This window comes from Microtus oregoni, unplaced genomic scaffold (assembly GCF_018167655.1).
Source record: "Microtus oregoni isolate MIOR12 unplaced genomic scaffold, Mior012 000016F_ref0000370, whole genome shotgun sequence".
NCBI lineage: Eukaryota > Metazoa > Chordata > Mammalia > Rodentia > Cricetidae > Microtus > Microtus oregoni.
In genome coordinates, this window is record NW_024543075.1 from 19,127,624 (window position 1) to 19,147,295 (window position 19,672).

General features: G+C 50.5%; 1 protein-coding gene across 5 annotated transcripts in view; it reads right to left on the minus strand.

Annotated features, from left to right (window-relative positions):
* The window catches only part of LOC121457976 (katanin interacting protein), a 168,820-nt gene that overhangs the window by 13,225 nt on the left and 135,923 nt on the right, over positions 1–19,672 (minus strand). For all 5 annotated transcript variants that reach the window (XM_041667083.1, XM_041667085.1, XM_041667084.1 and 2 more), the window contains 4 exons: positions 15,977–16,850; positions 8,215–8,919; positions 7,069–7,277; positions 4,641–4,719 (listed from right to left, as the gene is read on the minus strand). In XM_041667083.1, the coding sequence (XP_041523017.1) occupies positions 4,641–4,719; positions 7,069–7,277; positions 8,215–8,919; positions 15,977–16,850 (1,867 nt within the window). The remainder of the gene's footprint in view (positions 1–4,640; positions 4,720–7,068; positions 7,278–8,214; positions 8,920–15,976; positions 16,851–19,672) is intronic.

The following is a 19,672-nucleotide window of genomic DNA, read 5'->3' on the forward strand; positions in this document are numbered from 1 at the left end:
GACCTGTATTAGTTCCTGCCTGAGTTCTGAAGTTCAACTCTTTGGATTCCTGAATGACAGCATGGTGGGAGGAGCTGGCAGAAAGCCTGGGTCATGAGGTGCTCCACATTTCGTACAGGAGGATCTGTGAGCCCAGCGAATTTGTACAACACTCTGGGAGCCAGGCTACAACTTCTCACCTCCCTGACCTTGACATCTTGTCCTAGGCCCTGTCATTTCCCAGCATCTTTTTTGTGACTCCACCTTCAAATTTCCTCTCTGCCGTGCCAAAGTCAGCTTGAACATCTCATCTAGGGGGCTGATGAGGACGGGGGTCCTAAGCAGCACTGACACACTGCTTGTCATGCACGCATACCCTGCAGGGTGTGGAGCCAAACAAGCTGCCTGCCACTCCAGCCTGGGGCCCTGCCGCTTTCCCCACAGAGGTGCGTCAGCTTTGGCCAGCAGAGTGGGGTGTGTGCACAGGAGGTTGTCTCCTCTTTCTGCCCTGCACTGCTGCCACGGCGGCTCGGTCACCTGTTGCTCTGGCCAGTAGCAAGCAGCACATGCAGGCAGGTGCTGGCCCATGTGCTGGCTGTCAGAGGCATGAGCAGGCAGAGGGAAAGCACCTAGGTGCTCAGACAAGGCCAACAGCCACAGCATTGTGAGGACCGGTGGCCACAGAGCACTGCATCCAGGCGCAAAGGCTGACTGATGTATTCTTTCTACTGATCACGTTCAAATGTCATCTCTCAGCCATTTTCTGACAGTGCTCCCCACTCTGCCTGCCCTTGTTCCACTCGCTTTCATCCTAAGCTCAAGAGGTATTCTGCATTAATGGGCTTGATTTCCCTGAGGCCAGGACCGACTGTTCTATCCCCAGAGCCTACAACAGCAGTGCCCAACAAATAGATGCTTAATCACATTTTGTTTCTGATTGACAGAAAGTAGGTAGGTGGGTGTGTCCCCCCTAATTTACAGTGAATGGTGAACAAATACTCACTGATTGTCTGTGTACGCCAACTGTGGTTTCAGAACTAGAGATGTGAGGGAAATAGCAGCGAGTCTCAGTGTGAGTGGTGCTCATTCTGCAGCCACAGACACCTGGCAAATGCCGAGTATACAGCTGGACGCACCGCTGCCTGCCCAATCTGAATGATGGGATGGGGTGGAGCATGCTAGAGTACAAGCAGGGTATTTAGGGAGGGGAGGGGGCATCTGGGCTGGGGCCTGATGCCAAGAAGAGGCATGTTATGCTACACTTCTAAAAGAAGAACATTCTAGACTGAGAGGAACAAGTAGATCCTATATCTGAAAGCAGCTGGCCAAGGGCGGAGAGCAGTAGGAGACTAAAAAGGGAGGCAGGGCTCAATCCCATGTGGAAACTGAGATGTCCATGACGTAGCAACGGGAAGTTACAACAGGTTACTTGTTCTGTTTGCTTTGTTGAAACAAACATTGTGGTCTAGGATGGCCTTGGATCCTCCAGGCTAGGCCTCCTGAGTACTGGAACTGCAGTGTGCAGCACCTTGGTGGCCTATATATGGCATCAGGGCAGTGGTGCAGACTGGACTGGGTCTTAGAAGGACTTCAGCGGGACTGGAAAGGGAGCCAGGCAAGGAAGACACTTGCTGCTGAGGGTGGCCTCATCAAGGGCATTCACAGGGCAGCAGGGGACAGGATCAAGGTCTGTTTAGTAGGCAATGGAGCCTAATAGTTTGAATATAGAAGGACAAGGAGGAATTGATCCATGTGACAGGATGGGGTGGGGGAGTGTCTGGGATGGAGAAGGCCTGGAGGTGGAGGAGGGAGTAGATTGGGAAGGGAGGGACAGGAAGAGGCAGAAATGCCTCCTCTCCCTGGTAACAAGCCTTTCCCAAGCCTGCAGTCCTTTGTGTCTGGCAAGATGCACCTGATCCCATTGATCCCAGGCTCTAAATGCAACGGCTCTTCTTGTGAGCTGATATCCATGTTCCATATTCATTTTCCTTGGGTGCATCAATTAGAATTTATACAAATGGAAATTAATTTTGTTATTTCTCTCATGCTTTGGCCCTCTTGACTTCTTCCCTATTCACTGTGGCTGATATTTGCAAAACTTCCCAAATGAGAGTCATCTGCAAATTAGCAAGTCATATATCCCCTTTCAAAGCAGGAAAGAGGATTGGCCGTGTTGGCCCACTGCTGCCCCTCCTCCCTGCCCCAGGACTGCTTTATTCAAGTGTATTCCACTGGCACAGGTGGCTAAGCATGGAAGAGGGCTTCAGAGAAGAGAGGCAGGAATCCTGGGACTCCAGGCCCCAGAGGGAGGGACTGACACAGTGGGGAGCCCTCAATACTCTCCTAACAGGTACAAAGATCAAAGGTCACAGTGCTCTACCCCAGGGCCAACCTCAGTCACGGCAATGGCATTTCTGAGAAGGACTGGGCTGGTTCCATGCAAAGGATGTTGGTAAACAGTCTTTAGGGGTAAAGTAGCCAGCAGCTAGGACAGTGGTGGCTTCTGCCTGGCAGCACCTTTACCTGCCTTCCTCCTCTAGGGAAATACTGGCTTAGTCAGGTTGTCTAGGCAGCTGACCACTCTTAACCAGGCTGCAGGGACAGCCAATAACCCAAGTTTGGCCAGACATGGTTTTCTTATCTCCTACCTTTCTACTTCCACCATGGTAAAGCACATAATTGATTTATGGACAGGCCTGAGACATACGCTAAACTCAGAGACTTAATTCTGGAGCTATATCTGCTGGGCAATAGAAGTGGCCTTTTCTCTGGGGTTGCTAGTAATGGCTGGATGTGAGCACAAAGCTCCTACAAAACTCTGGTGCATGGTCCTCCCATGATCCCCTGGTGCTTGGCTCCCAAGGAGAAGAATAGGAAGCAAACCCTGGTGCATTGCCCTCCCATGAGCCTTTAGTGCATGGCCGGCTCCCATGGAGAATAACAGGAAGCAAATGGGGTAGAAAAACAGAGACACAGCAAGTCTCCATGGTATGCATTTCTCTGCCTACATCCAGTTGCCTAAGAAACTAGTGACCCTAACTTCTAGGTGTATCAACTAATAGATTTGCTGAATTCAGTTCGAGTTCAATTTTCATTGCTGGTTTGCGCATGCGTGCGTGTGTGCATGCGTGCGTGTGTGTGTGTGTGTGTGTGTGTGTGTGTGTGTGTGCGCGCATGTGGAAGACACCTTGGGTGTCACTGGGTCCTGGGACACACCAATTAAGAGAGTCCAGATTTCATTTGTTTCCATCCCGCCAACACTGGGATTACAGGTGTGCACTGCTATGCCTGACTTGATGTGGGTGCTGGGAACTGAATTCACGGGGCCTTCCAGCTTATATGCCAAATGAGCCATATCCTTGCCCTTTATGTATTTCTTTGTTTATTCATTTATCCAGGCAAGATCTCCCCTTAGAATACAGGCTGGCTTTGAACTCAGGTGTTCCTGCCCTGACTCTCAAGTGCAAGAATTATAGCTCTTTAGTCTGTTAGTCCAAAGTAATTCAGTGACCTAGAATGGAAAGAGCTGTAATGATTCAAAATAAGTCACCTTTTTCTGTCTTAGAGACCATTTTTTCCTTTTGGGTGGGCAAGGGACAGGGGCAGGTTCTCACTGAAGACAACGGAAGGTATTTGGGAAAAGGGGCTGTAGAAGAGCCAGCAGGAAGAGGTGCAATGTGCACTAGGCACCACCCAGACCCTTGCCCCACTTCCTTCTGTGAGCTAATGGCTATCTTTAGAAAGCCATGTTCTTCCTAGATGCGACCTATGACACGAAGACATAGGGACATGAAGACTAAGCAGTCACTAACTCAGGACATCACCAGTAGCCACTGCAGCTTCTGGAAACATCTAGCTGCTGAGGCCACCTTTGCCGTCTGTCCAGACCTGCCTGCCCCTCAGTGTGGGGATGGAAGGCTCCAGAGCTACCGTAGAGACCCCATACGCAGATCACATGGACTGAGCAGGCAGGGAGCCCAAAGAGGCACTCAGACCCAGGACTAAGGTGGAAGGGAAGGGGTTGGGTAGGCTGGGCACACTGGGACCTGGAGGTGTAAGGCTGCTTCTGAAGAAGTCAGGTGGTCACAGCTCCTGTTTTCCAGAGATAAACTGAAAGCAGGTGAGACAGCAGCAGGAAGGGCAGGGAGGAACAGGAGGCAAGACAGTGGGAGCGAGCATGCAGAGAGCCTGTTAACAGGACCCTGGGGGAGGCGGGAGGTCCGAGGCTGCAGGCAGCCATGACCCTGGCTTGGAGCTTCCCTAGACAATGAGGCTGATGTGGATGTGAGTGAACTGAAAGAGGAACTGTCAGGAAGGAAGGGGGAAAGGCCAGGAGCCTGGATAAGATCTACTCAGGCTGCTGCAGCCTCATGTTTCAATCTGTGAAATTAGCCAACACTTCATAATCAGCCTAAAATCATGGATTACAGAGGACCTGGCCTTGGGCCTTGTGAAAACCCCTTCCCACCCCCATCCCCTACACATATACAGCCTGCTTTGCTTTGTGTAAGTGCTGAGCTGTGGCCAAGTTCCAAAATAGCTCCACCTATTGAGCCTGCAGCAGCCTGGAGCCACCAGGCTTATGTCCATACCCCCAGTGAGCACAGAGATGGCCTGGGTACAAAATGCCACAGTGACCCTCTGCTAGTGACAGTACTCACACAGCCCGAAGAAGATGCCTGGCTCCGGTGTGGTGACTTCAGAGACAGGGGAACTGGTTTGTAGCTCTAGCCCTTGTACCTACAGGATGGTTGGGGAGAAACATAGAGAAAAGATGTTTTTGTGGTACCCATAGAGTTCCTTTACCAGATTCATTGCCCACTCCATGTCCAGGAAATCCCTGGATTTGTTTTTGTATGTCTTGCCTTCCTGTGATAAGGTATGTGGGTATCTAGAGCCTGGGACTACATCACCACAGCTCTGACTGGAAGCTGGGGGATGATGCTACACCAGGGTCTTCAGACTTTCTCAGAGTCTCCTGTGGACTCCTATGTGTGTTGAGTGGAAGAGCAGGATGACAGAAGAAAAGGATAGAGGATGGGAGAGGGAGGAAGATGGGGAGAGGGAGGGACTTGGGAAAGGAGGGAAGCAAGGAATCAGGGAAGAAGGGGAAGAAAGGAGGAGGAAAGATGGAAGAAGAGAAGGGAGGATGGGCAGTGAAGGAGAAACGGAGAGGTAAGATAAGGAAAAGGAAGAGATGGGGAAGAAGAGAGGTAGAAGGAAAGGAAGAAGAAAGATGGAGGAAGGAAGGGAGACAGGAAAAGGGGAGGAAGAAAGAGAAGGGGAGAAGGGAGATAGAAGAGGTTGAAAGGAGGAAGGAAGGGAAGCAGGAAAAAAGATGGCCTCAGACCATAGCAAGTGGTCCTTCACTTTGGCAGTTCAGAATTGGCATCTCAGGGGTGAGCTGAGACTCCTGTATTGTTAGAGTTCCTAGTTGATCCCCAGGGGCAACAGGGATGGACAGTTGTGTGTCCTGATAGGTCACAGTGGGCTGCTACACCCTGCTTGAGGTCTCCATGTAAGATTGATTGCTTTTTATTTAACATTAATTCTCCTGGGCAAAGAAGCCTTCAGTGCTTCAGACAGGAATGGTGTAGGGCAAAGGAAGCGAGAAGTTTGTCCTTCCTAGAACCAAACGAACCCTCTGGCCTTGCAGGTCAGGTCTATCAACAGGTTCCCTGGTCCTTGACATTTGGAAAACACTGGGCAGAAAAAGGGCTTCAGGTTAACTCCATGGAGCCCATGGGTCGAGAACAGACTGTGCCATGCTTTGTGGCCCGGGGAAGGGTTGGAACATTTTAATTAATTGCCATGTTTAAATTGAGAGAAAACCCAGATTTCTCGCTTCTCTTGGAGCACAAGCAGCAGTGGGTGATGAGCTGTCTGGGCAGAGCTGCGGTCCCTTCTCAGGCTCCCGCTCACGGCCCTCCTACCGCATGCCTGCCTGGCCCTGCTGCTGCCGCCACACTGCTTCCCTCACACGCTCCTGTGCTCACCTGGCTCCCGGGCCTTCTGGCGTCCCACCTTCTTCTCACTCCTCTTTCTCTTCGTTACAAGAAGACCCTCCCCTGAGACCCTGGGGCTTCTCCATTTTCATCAGTGGACCCTGACAAGGGTTCACTGTTGCCCATTTTCTTTGGCATTGTGCACTCAGGTTCTGACTTTGACTCCTGCACGGTGTACCCTCAGTTAAGATACTCAGTCCATGCCCTCAGCAGGAATACAACAGTCCCTACTTGGGGGCCATCATGGGGTCAGGCTTGCAAAGCCTCTATCCCTAGTGAGCTTGGGTTAGGTCATGTGCTCGGGCAGCCACGGTTATGCTTATTGCTTTATGTTTATAAGTGGCTCTAGGGATAGAACCTAGGCCTAGCATGCCAGACAGTACTTCTTCAACAAACTACATCTGGACCTTCTTTGTGCTTTTTGAGACAGAGGTTCTCTAACCTAGCCAGGCCAGTCTGGAATCCATTTTATAACTGACTTGCCTTGAGCCTGCGGATGGCCGGTTTCCAGGCCTGTACTAACAGGCTCAGTTCTGGCCATTGTTTTAACTGCAAGGCTGCCTCCTGGAGGTGTCTGTTCTACTCACAATGGTGAGCGATCAGAAGCCACCCCAAGCACACCCATCTGCCTGCAGGGCTGCCAACCTCTATATTATACATGCATGCGCGCGCGTACACACACACACACACACACACACACACACACACACACACACACACGACACTGAGCACAACATCCAGCCTGTAATTCCTGGCTTTGATGAAAATTTGAATCCTTACTTCACTTTGGTTTAAAAAATAATAAATAATTAGAGAGTGAAATATGAAATGCTGAATAGAAAATGAAATAGAAAAATGGGGCCTGTCAAGGCAGCGGCCCCAGCAGGGTAAAGGACACCTGCTTTACTTCCCTCCCTGCTCTGAGTTAGGAGTAGCAATCCACTCAGGAGCTGTCCTAGCACTTGGGAAGCTGAGGCAGGAAGACAGTAAGTTCAAGGCCAGACTGTGCTGCATGGTGAGACCTTGTCCCAAACAACAAAAGGGATTAATCTAGGGGTACCCCCCAGCCCCACTCCAGCCCTACCTGGTCCTGGGCACCCAAGCCAGCCTGTGTGAAAGGCCGCTCGTCTTGACCGTCGCTGTCGGCAGTGCTGGGCCTCTTCAGTGTCTCTTCTGGCTGAAAGCCACACAGGCTCTCAGCATCCATGTCAAATGTCTCATCCAAGCAGAATATGGCCTCCAGGATGTCCTCATCCGTGGTGAAAAGGATGGTGTCTCCAAAGTGCTCAGGGGCTGGGCACATCACCAAGAAGAGAGAAAGTTGAGCTGGCCTAGGCCCCAGTGATCTGCTCTCCAGAACATGTTCTGGTGTCCCACACACTACGTGATCACAAGCAGCTGACAGTTCCTAGTGTGAGCCAACAGCTCAGTCCCTGCATTTCACCAAGCTGAGCGCCACAATGATCTACTGTTGGGACCTCATGGAATGAGAATCTTTGTCATCTGTCACCGAATAAGTCCCTGGCGTGTGAGAGGCACTAGATGTCCAACCCAGATCCCAGAGCCTGTTTCTGCAGTGCTGGGCATGGACCCCAGGGACTTGTACATGCTACGCAAGAGATGTACAATAACCTATAGTCACAGAGTTCCCTTGCTTTAAATCTTGAGACAGTCTTGCTAAGAAACCCAGAGTGCCCTTGAACTCCATCTATAATCCACATGGGCTGGAGCCTATGGGAAGTGAGATTTCAAACAGCGTGTATGGGGAAGGTGGGTAGTCTCAGGGTGATTCTGTCATCTGTGCATAACCCTAGTGCTGGGATTGCAGGTATACACTGCTTAGCCTGGCTTCCTGCAGGCCCTTTTATGAAGCACTTCCCCTACAAGGTATAGGAATTACGCTCCCAACCTTGGGAACTGGGTTCCTTGGGAGCTGGGAAGCCCATGGCTTTCCTAAATACCCCACCCCTTTGCCTTAAGGCAAGAAAGATGCTACAGTTCATGACTCTGACTTGCAGAAAAGCCCCTCCTCAGGTTCAGGATCCTGGTTCCTAGACAGACACTTGGTGTTAGGAGGCCAGCTCTGGCCCACCCACACTGGAGGAGGTAAGAGGTCACCATGTCTATCAAGAGGACTTTATCTGTCCTGTGCTAGCTCATGAGTTTCCCCTTCATGCCTCAGTGAGCAGCAAACAAGGACTTCTGGAACATCCCCACAGATATACTGTACCTCCCATCAGGGTTCCTGAGGCTTTGGCAATTTCTCCGTCAAAGATGCACTGAGTATCCAACAGCATAGTGATGTCCTTCACACCACGGAAGGAGTGTATTCGGGACTTATTGTAATTCCAAATCCTAATCAGGGCAACTTGGCAAGGGTGCGTGAACTTGATGGAGATGGAGTGGGTCATGCCTGGTGTGAAGGGGGCCAGCCAGACGTGCATGTCATCCTGGGTCCTGTTCACTCCATCTATGAGGTTGGAGACTACACGTGGGTCTTTCCCGTAAGCTGGTAAAATATTGATGTCAGGGGGGTCTGCTGTAATGCTGGAAATCTGCACTGGCTCCCCCGTGGAGCTGAATATCTCTATGCCATTGAGGCCAACGTAGTGTCTGTCTCCCCAGGTGGACTTGATGTCAATGACCAAGTGCTGCCCATAAGGGAGGACTGGGATTTTAAATTCACTATCATCATCTGTCTCTATGGAGGGTTCCGGCTCCTCCTTCCTGCAAGGGCCTGGGGGCTCCTCACACCGGCTGCTCCTCTGCTGCTTCAGGAACTCATCTAGGATGTCCCCCTGTGGCTCCAGGGCGGAGATGCGGCCCCGGTGGGCACGGTCGAAGGCAGTGAGGGAGTCCCAGGATGCGTGGAGCGCATGCTCTTTCTCACCGCACAACTGCAACCAAGACAGTGTCCCGGTGACCTGAGTGTCCTCTGAAAGAGAGAACACAGGAGTGGGTAGCACCCCGTTAGTGTCACACCCTGAAAACTTCCTTCTGCAATGGCTCTCAGCTGCCCTGGCTGTCCCACGGCCGGAGAGGCCCTTGTGACAGCTGTGGGCCAAGGCTTCAGGAGTGGTAAGGGAGGAGCATGGCTTCCAGGCCCACATGACCTTCAGTGTTGGCCTTGGAATCTAGACTCTCATTTCAGAAAAGACAGCTATTTTTAATAGGCTTTGAACTTTCTAGGAGTACAGTTATTATACGAATCAGGAGAAGGGCTGAGTTAGAATCTTGAATGTTCTAATCTTAAAGGCTGGTATGTTGCAGACTTGTCCTCCACACTGAGGGGATGGAGCCGTTAGGAGGCGGGGCCATGTACCTGAAGGGGACTCTGGATGGTGGTCTCTGTTCTTCCTTTCTTTGCTTTCCAGTTACCCGAGGTGAGCAGCTTCCGTCACCACATGCTGCCACCAACGCATGCTGCCTCACTGCAGGCCCAAAGCAACACGGCCTAATACTTCAGGCCTGGAGGCTTTGAAACTGTGAGCCTTGATAAAGCCATTCTTTTTGAAGTTGTCTGTCTCAGGTACGATGACAGGAAGCTGACCCAGGAAGGCTACTTCAGTGTTGGTAACGCTACCATCTCACTTTGAAACTCACATAGCCAAGGAAACATCATCGTCCCAGGGTCTGAAGGCTGGCCTAGTCATGTGACTCTGACAGCACTACCAGGCATTATTTAATAGCAGGAAGGATGTTCAAGAATGGGGATGTTAAATCTGCAATCCCAGCACTTGTCTGTGGAGACTGGAGGACCGCAATTCAAGGCAGTCACCTTCACCAAGTGTATTAAAGGGTAAGGAATCTGCCTGCTCCCACACACAGAACAAAGCCCGAGTCCTGAGCATGAGGACACAACCCAGTCCTCTGAGGGAGGCTCTGACACCCTTCTTGGAATCTAGGAGCCCAGTGTAAAGACCTCATTGGTCCATCCTGGCCCCCAAACACAGTCAATGATCATCACCACCATTCTGAGCGGACAGGGACATGCAGCACCGCCATTCAATGTTGCTTTCATACTGGGCAGTGCCTGCTTTCTAGAGGGCTTGGGACCATCAATTATCTCCTCTCTAGAATCTTCCAACACTGCTTCCTGCGGCTCGCTCTGCCTGAAGAAACGCATAAATCGCTGCTGCCTAGAAAAGAGAACCTGCCAGATCCCATGGCTTCTTCCAATCATGCCCTGTCCTGCCTTTTCTGTGCAGACACGCTACTTCCTGTTGTAATAGTGGCCTCTCAACCCCACTCTAAACGCAGCCTCCCTTCTTTAGGAACAAGCCTCAGCTTTCTGGAGACCCTCCCACTTGTCGGCTCTCCACAGTGAAGCTAAGGGGGCTGTCATTCCCCTGCCTGAGCCAGACTGATGGGATACAGGGTGGAATTGTGAGGGCCCAATTTGACTGTGAGGAACCTGCCTAAAAATGACACCAACTTCAGAGCAGGAGCCAAAAGATACAGAGATACCCTGATGGCCTTATCTAAGCTCCTACACCCACCCATTCCTAAGAGTAGACCCCTGGTGGCTTTTTGCACTGTGGATGCCTGACACCTATGGTTCTCGGAACTTGCATTGATGTGACTTTCTACGAGAGACAATGACTTCTCAGTCTTTTGTGGTCTTCACTTCAAGCATGGCATCCCAGACAAAGCTCCTGCATTTGGTAGTCCCTGTCCCAGTGGTTTAGGAGACATACCAATTCAGCTTTATATCTCCTGACCCAGAGAACTAGCTAGACAGTTCTTCTCTTTCTTTCTTTCTTTCTTTCTTTCTTTCTTTCTTTCCTTCCTTCCTTCTTTCTCTCTCTTCCTTTCTTTCTCTTCTTCCTTCCTTCCTTCCTTCCTTCCTTCCCTCCCTTTCCTTTCCTTCCTTCCTTTATTCCCGTTTTCTCTCTCTCTCTCTCTCTCTCTCTCTTCTTTCTGTCTTCCTTCCTTCCCCCCATTCTCTCTTTTTCTGAGATGGGGAAGGGTCTCACTACATAGCTCAGGTTGGCCTCAAACTTGTGATCTTCCTGCTCCAGTCTCCAGGATTTTGGGAGCACAGCTATACCCACCATGCCGAGCCTACCCACAGCTTCTTATCACAGTAGTGCCACCCTCTTTTTGCAAAGTCTAGGAGTACCTGAGACTCACTTGATGTTTGGTTCCCTCTGGCCTTGTTCTAACCCAGTTATCACTCTCAGTCCCCATGGGCCTCCCAGCTCCCACATGGGCACTGCCCAACCTTAGATTCACTTCTGCAAGGGACCCTCAATTCTAGCAATAAGACCACTGGGCTCCTTGCTGGTGGCAGATAGGAAAAAGTGGACAGGACAGGCACAGGAGAACCCACAGGTGATAGCCTCCAGGCTGATCTGAGGGGACTAAAGACAATAAGCTGGTGTCAACAGGCTTCTCTGTCCCAGCAAACACTTCCACATGCTGTCTGTAAATGGTCCAATCACTTGAACACTCTAAGCCACGAGCCTACAGCAGAGTTTGCCACATGCCATTCTCATTGCCAAATTATTTCTTATACCAAGAATAAGAACAATCTTGCTACTGTCCACAAGGCTCTGATGTGGCTTCTCAGTTCTACAACCTCCATCTCCCTCAGCACCACTCTGCTCTGCTCTGCCCCACCAGATGTCTGTCCAAGGACATATCAGGAGTCTTCTTCAGTGGGGCCTTCTATGGCCTCTGCTGGGAGAGCTCTTCCTCCAATTGATTACTTCCTTCTAATGGCCCCTGCCACTTCATCCTTGTTCCCTGCTGTACCGCACTGCCATACACAGATAGCACGAGGTGCAAGAAATACCTAGGAAGTATTTGCTGGGACAGGAAGGCCTGTCAACATCAGCTTCTTGCTTCCAGTCCCCCGGATCAGCCTGGAGGTTGTCACCTGTGGGTTCTCCCACTCATGCCCGGTCCCCTTCTTCCTTTCTGCCTCCAATAAAGAGCCCACAAGTCCCCACATTATCTCCTCTTGGGGGCCGGTGTGACAAGTGGCAGAAGGAGCTCTAGCACAGGCTGTCATCACATGGGTCCCTGCGATCTGAATTCCTCTGACTGAAAGCAATGGCAGGGTTGGCCTGCAAGCATGCCAGGAGACACTAAGCACCACACATCAGGAACTTGGCCGGCGTGCCTGTCAGGGAGCAGGGACTTGGCATTTCTTCTGAGTCTGCCTTCCAGACTCTTCTCTGAGTCACATACTTGGTTCTAAAAGGAGAGGTGTAGACTTTCTCCTGGCCCTCTTGAGTGTGAAGGCAGCTGGACATCCGTGTGTCTCCCTGTGTCTCTGTTTGCTGGGAACATACTCTGTCTACTGCTTGGGACTAAGCTAAGGCTTGGTCTGTCGCTGCTGACAATCCTATCCTGAATCTGCTAGATGAGAAGTTTCTTTTTCCTTTTTTGTGGTATCCGATGAAACCCAGGGCCTTGCACACATTAGATAAACACTGTCTCATTAAGCCATGTCCCAGCCCCAATCCTAAACCCAAATGGGCAGCAGAAAGCAGTAGTGTCTATCTGCAATCTGGAAGGACCCTGATGATGACATGAGAGGATCCGAGGCGCCAAAGCCTCCTCCTGTGTGGCGTCAGCTACACAGCTCAGTGTTTAGAAGCTGCCCTCACATCTGCATCAGTGGTTACTAACACGAGAAACAAGAATGGACAAGGGCAAATACAAGCACTGCCTTTCTTCCAGTGAACCTGCTTCAGCTGTTGCTGATTGGACAAGGGCTGGACACCTGACCTAAACCCACCAATCAGGCCCCCAGAGACTCTGGAACTGGCTGCAGGGCCCAGAGCCAGCACTCAGTCACTCAGGCCGGAGAGGCCTTTGGCTGCCTGTGAACAAACTAGTGAAGAAAATGAGGCTTGGTGGACTTGCGAGGAGAACCAAGGGGTCAGAGAGAAGATGCCAGTAGCCTTTAGCATCAGAGTACCCCGACTTCTCCGCCTTCTCCTCTTCACTGCTCACAGTGAAGGCTGATGGGACCTCATCTACCTGTGACCAAGGAACCTCACTTCCAGAATGTAGATGACATAATAGTAAAATCTGATTCCCTACTGAGCCACGCTGAGGACAGTGGTGGACTCACCATGGTGAGGGTGGAGCTTTCAAGCCACTGTGAGCTTACTCACTCCACTAGCATCTTGGTGGATTCAGCCAGTACGCTTCTTGGAGGCCCAGGCATACAGGCTTTGGCACTGGGTGATGGGTAATAACACAATTTCTAAACAACTTTCCTCATTAGCAAAACCAGCTAACAAGTATTAAATCTCAAGGGCCCGATTCTTAATGTGTCGCTGAGCCAAGCAGGGAAATGCCTGGCAAGAAGCTAAAGTGAGACCGAGGCCTCTGAACTTGGACAGTTGGACTGTTGCCTGTCACCAAGAACTCCCTGCAGCTCCGTCTGTTTAGAGCCTGGCTGACCATTCAGTGAGCACTGGCAGCTATGCTAATCAGCCCCAGGAGTACTGGCTCCAAGCAAGGACGGTATGGCTGATCTACGGTCAAATGCTATACTAGCCCTACTGGCTGTGAGAAAGGAAAACCCAGGAAAGTTACTTCAACTTCACTTTTTAAGTGAGTTTTAAGTAAGATGGGGCTGTCAAGAGGGTTCAGAATCATTAAGTTTGGACCAGACCTTGGCAAAGATCAAGCATACATGGATCCAGGCCCTGCAGCTGCTTGTCACCACTGTCCTGCCCCATAGCATGTCACTTGAGCCAGGCTTTCACACTCAGAAGGCTTCGCTTTCTGTCTATATTGTGTCCTTTAGTGTGTGTATAATTGTGTGTGCATGTGGGTGCATGTAATATACATAGATTTGCATGCTTGCGGAGGCTGGAGGACAACCCTTGGTGACCATTTCAGGGAATGTCCACCTCCATTGAGACAAGGTCTCTCACTAGCCTGCATATTTATTTGGCTAGACTGGCTGGCTAACAGGGATCCTATGGCCTCTTCCTCCCCAGAGCTGGGATTAGGTGAGTCTAAGGATCCAATTCAGATCCTCGAGTATGTTACCTACTAGCCCCCACACACTCCTGACCATTTTAATGTGTTTCTTGAGGCAGGGTCCTTCTGTGTAGCAGAGGCTAGTCTAGAGCTGGTAATACTCCTTCCTTAGTGCCCTGAGTGTAGTGGTTCCAGGCTTGGTTCCACCACATCCCTTTGAAGTTTTCCTGATCTCTTTGCTCATTCTCAGAGTCTAGAGAGAGGTGGGCAGCAGCAAAGACGCAGAGGGCAGCGGTGGTTGGGTGGGTTAACCTGAGGGATGTGCTCTGCATCTCATGTGCCACATGAGGGACCAAGCAGACACTTGCTGATACAGCAAATAGAGATGATTCACTAAGGGAGCACAGAGGTTCCTGTGGCCACAGCAACAAGAGGCAGAATCAGAGTACGGTGATACAGGCTAGGGAAGGGGTAGCAGGAACAGCGACCATCTGCTGGTGCATACCTCTCTGCCAGGGACCTGCCAAACACAGCCCACAAATCTCAAGTGACATCTAGAATCTCTGGCACAGTTCGTATCCATTACAGCGAGGAAAGGGACACTTTGTAGAGACTGTGGGAAGAGGGTGAAAGGAGTCAAGACTGAGGCTCAGCAGTCTGTGGGGTAGTAGGCGACACAAGCTGATGTCTCACTCAGGACTTGTCCAACACTCCCCAGGTGCCAGCTTTGTTGCATCACTGAAGGCCCTGTCTTGTTTGTCCCTCACATCTCGAACAAAGGTGTGTCATATTCTACCTTACAGATGGTGAGCAGAGAGCCAGAAAATAGCCAGATTTATTCAGATGGCTTCACTATAAGGCACTCCACATCACAGGGGCAAGTCCAAGTCACTCTGGTGCCCTCTTATACAGATGGACACAGAATCTCCTCCTTACTCAGGATGGATATGCGGACAACACCATAAGCCCACTTATACATTCAGGATGTCCTTACAGATAACCCACTGCAAAAACTATGATGGTCTCAACCTAACTCTGCCAACAGATGAAGCTTCTGTTTTGTTTTCAATACTGGGTTGAGTTAAGGGCCTTGCATCACTGAGCTATATTTTGAGTCCTTCTACCTTTTTGGAGTTTTGTTGTTGTTGTTGTTGTTGTTGTTGTACTTTTTGGTTTGGTTTTTGGTTTTTTGAGACAGGACTTCCTCTGTGTACAGCCATAGCTGCCCTGGAACTAGCTCTGTAGACCAGGCTGACCTCAAACTCACAGAGATCTGCCTGCCTCTGCCTCCCAATTACTGGGATTAAAGGTGTGTATCACTACTGCCTGGCTACCTCTTTGTTTTGAGACAAGGTATTACTGAGTTGACCAGGCTGGCCTTGAACTCACTCTATAGCCTAGGCAGGTCTTGAACTTATAACTCTTCTGCCTTATCCTCTGGAGTAGCTGGGATTATAGGTTCGAGCCATGAAACCTGATAATTTCTTTCTGACACACACTGTTATCGGTTGCTAACACTGTAAAACAAGACTTCTCCATATTCCAGTTTGTACCAACAAAAGAAAGAGACTGGCACAGTAGTCATGCACTCCCGAAGGCCAGCAACAAGACTGTGGAGTGATGGCTGCCTCCTTCCAATGGCCTTGGACCCTCTTAGCCACCACCCTACACCATCTGGAGGTTCCTTCTATACTCGGGCTAGTGCCAGCTGTGTTCAGCATCATCCTGGGGTTGTCTTCTAACAGAGTCAGGGAAGTTACTAGGGACTAATGTCTTTATCAAAGACGAAGAACGAAGTCCATTTGAAAAAACCATGTACGGCAAGAAAAATGGGCCAAGGAACAGGTTCTGGCGCCAGTGACAATCACAACTAGGAGTTTAACATGCAGAGTGCCCAGTTATCCCTCATTTGTCCCACTCCTCCAGCTGAGACAGTAGATTTGTGACTCCTACTTGAGAAAAGCCCCCTTGTTTTATAGATAAGGAAACCAGGGCCAGGGAGACAAATGGCTCCATGTCAACTGAAGCTTCTCGAAGCTTACCTTTGCTGGCTGGCTGGTCATCACCATGGCTACCACTGGCATCCTTCTTCAGGGCCCTCCTCCCACTAGCAGGGCGATCCCTGTTAGGAGGCTGGCTAAAGATGTCTAAGTCGTCACCACAGGCTTTAGATGATGCCCTCTGGGGTCTCTCTTCAGTGATGACATTCCAGCTGCTAGTCCTCCCTTGCTCACGGCAAGGGCCTTTTTCCCTGGCCTCCAGCTCTTCAGAAGCATCACCAATGACATCATCCAACAGAAGCCTGCTCTTCTGTTCCAGATCCTTTTCAGGACTGAGCCACAGGGGTTTGGGCTTCCTGCCTGCCTGTTTCTTGCCCATCCCTGCCAGAGAAGGCTGTAACCAGTGTGGGGTTTTCCCAGAGGGTTCAGGGATTCTTTTGCCTTTGAGGTTTTCCAGCTGTTGGATCAAAGAGGGCTCCTCTTCCAGAGGAGGACATTTCCCAGGAGAGGAAGAAGAAGGGATACTGGGCCCATCACCCATTGAGGCGGAGGCTGCCAACAATCTTACATCTTCCTGTGACTTGGACAAACTGTCCTTCGGGCAATGAGTAGAATTCACCCTTTCACTAAGGAAATCTCCTTGTGAGGAAACTGTCATCTCCACCAAAGCTTCAGCTGGCTGTGAGCAGCTGTGCCCGAGCTGCTCGTCCCCATTCATGCTGGCCATAAGGGCACTTTTGCTTCCTTCCCAGTCAGCACGCAGGGCCTTCTCTGGGCTCTCAATCTTCTCACTCTGGAGGTCAACAGGGATGGTACAATCAAAAGGGGCCTTGCCTCCTCCTTTGTCTAGCACACCATCAAAGATGAGGCTTTTGTTGACATAGAGTTTCACATTCTTGGCACCAATATCGAGATCCTGAATGCAAAAAATGGAACAAAGGAAAGCGTGTGTCAAATTGTGGAAGTGAAGATGCCCCTAAACAGAAAGGTAAAGTGCCAGAAATGTGAGCACGCTAGAGCTGAGCCAGCAGCTGTGAAACGGACTCCCCTTTTCTCTCTCTAGGAATCAAAGAACTTTCTCAAGGCGGCAGCCTCGGTGCTGTCTCGGCTTTCATCGCCTCCTGTCAGGACACTGGTAATGGCCCACTAATTGGTCTCGCTGCTTCCCGGTCTCTCGCTGCTTCAACCTGATTCACATTGCCACAGGAGTTCATCTCCTCCAGGAGCAGAGATGCCCCATCACTCCCTTGTGACACCCTTCACGGCTTTCACAGCCGTAGCAGCGTTCTTCAAGGACTGACTCCAGCTGGGTGCAGTGGTATATGCCTGCTATCCAAGCACTCTCGAGGTCCAGGGCATAGTGAGTTTGAGGCTAGCATGCACTACAAAGTGAGACTCTTGTCTCAAAAACAAACAAAAAAAGCAAAAACAAAACACAAAATGAAAAAACACACACACACTCACACAAAAAAGTCAATATGTATATGTGAAGTAGATGGAAATGAAGTGTGGCTCCTGCAGCAAGGGGACCTGCTGCTCAAGTCACTGCTGCCTCCTGGGACTCCTCGAGGATCTTGAAGGCAGCTTGAGACAAGCTTGAGACAGGAAGTGGGGGAAATAAGACGGGGTAGGAAGAAGACCCAAGAGTGTCTGAGCTCTTCATTGCAGGGGCAGTTGAGGGTCCATCCTGTTGGGACTCTACAATGAATCCAAGGCACAAACCTTGGAAGTGTCCCCCAAAGATAGAATCTAATCCATTTGTGCACTGCTTGCTAAAGGTGGCCCTGGGTAACAGACCCCTCAGACATCACAAGCTGGGCATGTTTCCATAGCACATAGCCCAGCAAAGCAACTCAGGTGCAGCAGGGCCAGCACTCCAGGGACCCGCCCACTTCAGCGGCAGTTGCAGTCAGGGAGAGACCCAGGGGATGTGGGGCAGGTGTACCACGGCCACAGCCTTGATAATGGCAGCTTCTAGGGAATCTTTGCCCTACTACCAAATTTTCTAGATGTTTCAATTGCACAAGGATGTGGAGAATGAAGGCCAGCATGACATATAGTGACCTTCAAAGAAAAATCCCTGTCCCCTCATAACCTAAACACATGCCTGAATCTGATGCTTATCTATTCACGCTTAAAATAACACCACCCCTCCTTCAGCTACTGGTTACTTCCCCCCTCTCCGTGGTACAGCTCTGCCCAGGCTTTACTGCGGAATATAATGCATACATCAAACAGTAAACACCTCTTTTCAGCTGCTCGGTGAGTCTTAACACGTACATCTCCCTGGAACAATCTTCACACTTAGGCTCAGACGCCCATCACCCCAAGTTTCTTTTCACACTTTGAAATCCCTCTCCATTCCCCAGACAATCACCCACCTGCTCACCATCACTACAGATTTTTACGTGTGTGTGTGTGTGTGTGTGTGTACACCTGTTGTTAGAGGACAACTTGGGGGAGACAGTTCTCTCCTTCCACTATGTGTATCAGGTCATCAGTCTTGACAGTAAGTGTTTATATCCATGAGCCATCTCAACAGGCCCCTTTTATAAACTGACACTCACATTTTCTAGAATTTTGACATGTAGCTTTTTCAATGGCACCCCTTTCTATCTGGCTTCTTTCATTTAGCGTAATTACTCTGAGATGCGTCGGGATGGAGCGAGGCTATGGTTTTCTTCCTTTTGATTGCTGCGTATTGTAGTCTACAAAGGTGCCCCACAAGTTGCTGTCACCCCTACAGTGAATCAGTTACTGCCACTCCCCATCAGGTTCCTATCGCATCTCAATACAGAATCTGCTGTGCCAAGGCGCCCACAGCCAGAGCAATGGCTTACCCCTGCTGTCTGGGTGATCACAGCAGAGCCCTTCTCTCAGCTATGAGAGTTATTTACAGGACTGGCTCATGGCCAAAGTCATGGGATCTCTTGCTCCCCTGTCGTGGCTGGCTCAGCAGCATGAACAGGCAGCTATTCCTCCTCCTTCATAATCTCCTTGGCTGGGCTTCCAGTGATGATATGCCCGTGTTATTTGGCATCTTCCTAGCTGGCTACTCCCTTGCCCAGCCTCCTTGGCTTGTCTCTGCTCCTGCAATCCCCACCAGCTCAGCTGGGCCTCAGTGACTTGGCTGCCCTAGGTTCAAGGCTATCTTTCTGAGTATCTTGTACTCACCATGGCCCGAGGCTCTAAGTGCCTCTCTGATTTGAGGATGTCCATGCCCTACTCTGTATTCCTGACCTCTCCATTGGCCCTTAAGGGATGGATGCCCCTTCCGCTTCTCTCCTCTTGGGAATCTCAACCTTTATGTGCCTCAGATCCATCAAATACTTTTTAAAAACAAAACCAATAAGAAATAAGGAAAACACATACTATGTAGCCCAGGTTAGCCTTGAATGTGGATTCTTTCGGCCCCTGGCTCCTAGGTGCTGTAGTTACAGTTCCCAACAGAGCTCTACATCACTTTCCCTCAGCCAAATCTCTCCCCTACTCAGTCAGCTTCCCAAACCCTAGGCAGCCCCTCTGATGACCTTGTCCCTGCCCCCACCACATCCAACTTGTCAGGAGTGCCTTGTTTCTCTCCTCTCCAACCCGACTTCATCTTTCAGACACTGCTGCCCCAGTGCAGGCCACTGCCATCTCTCCAGAGACACCAGAATCAGCTAATTGGTCTCTCTGCTCCTACTCTGCACTGTCACCTGGCACATACACTTCATTTCCCACATAGCAGCCAGACTC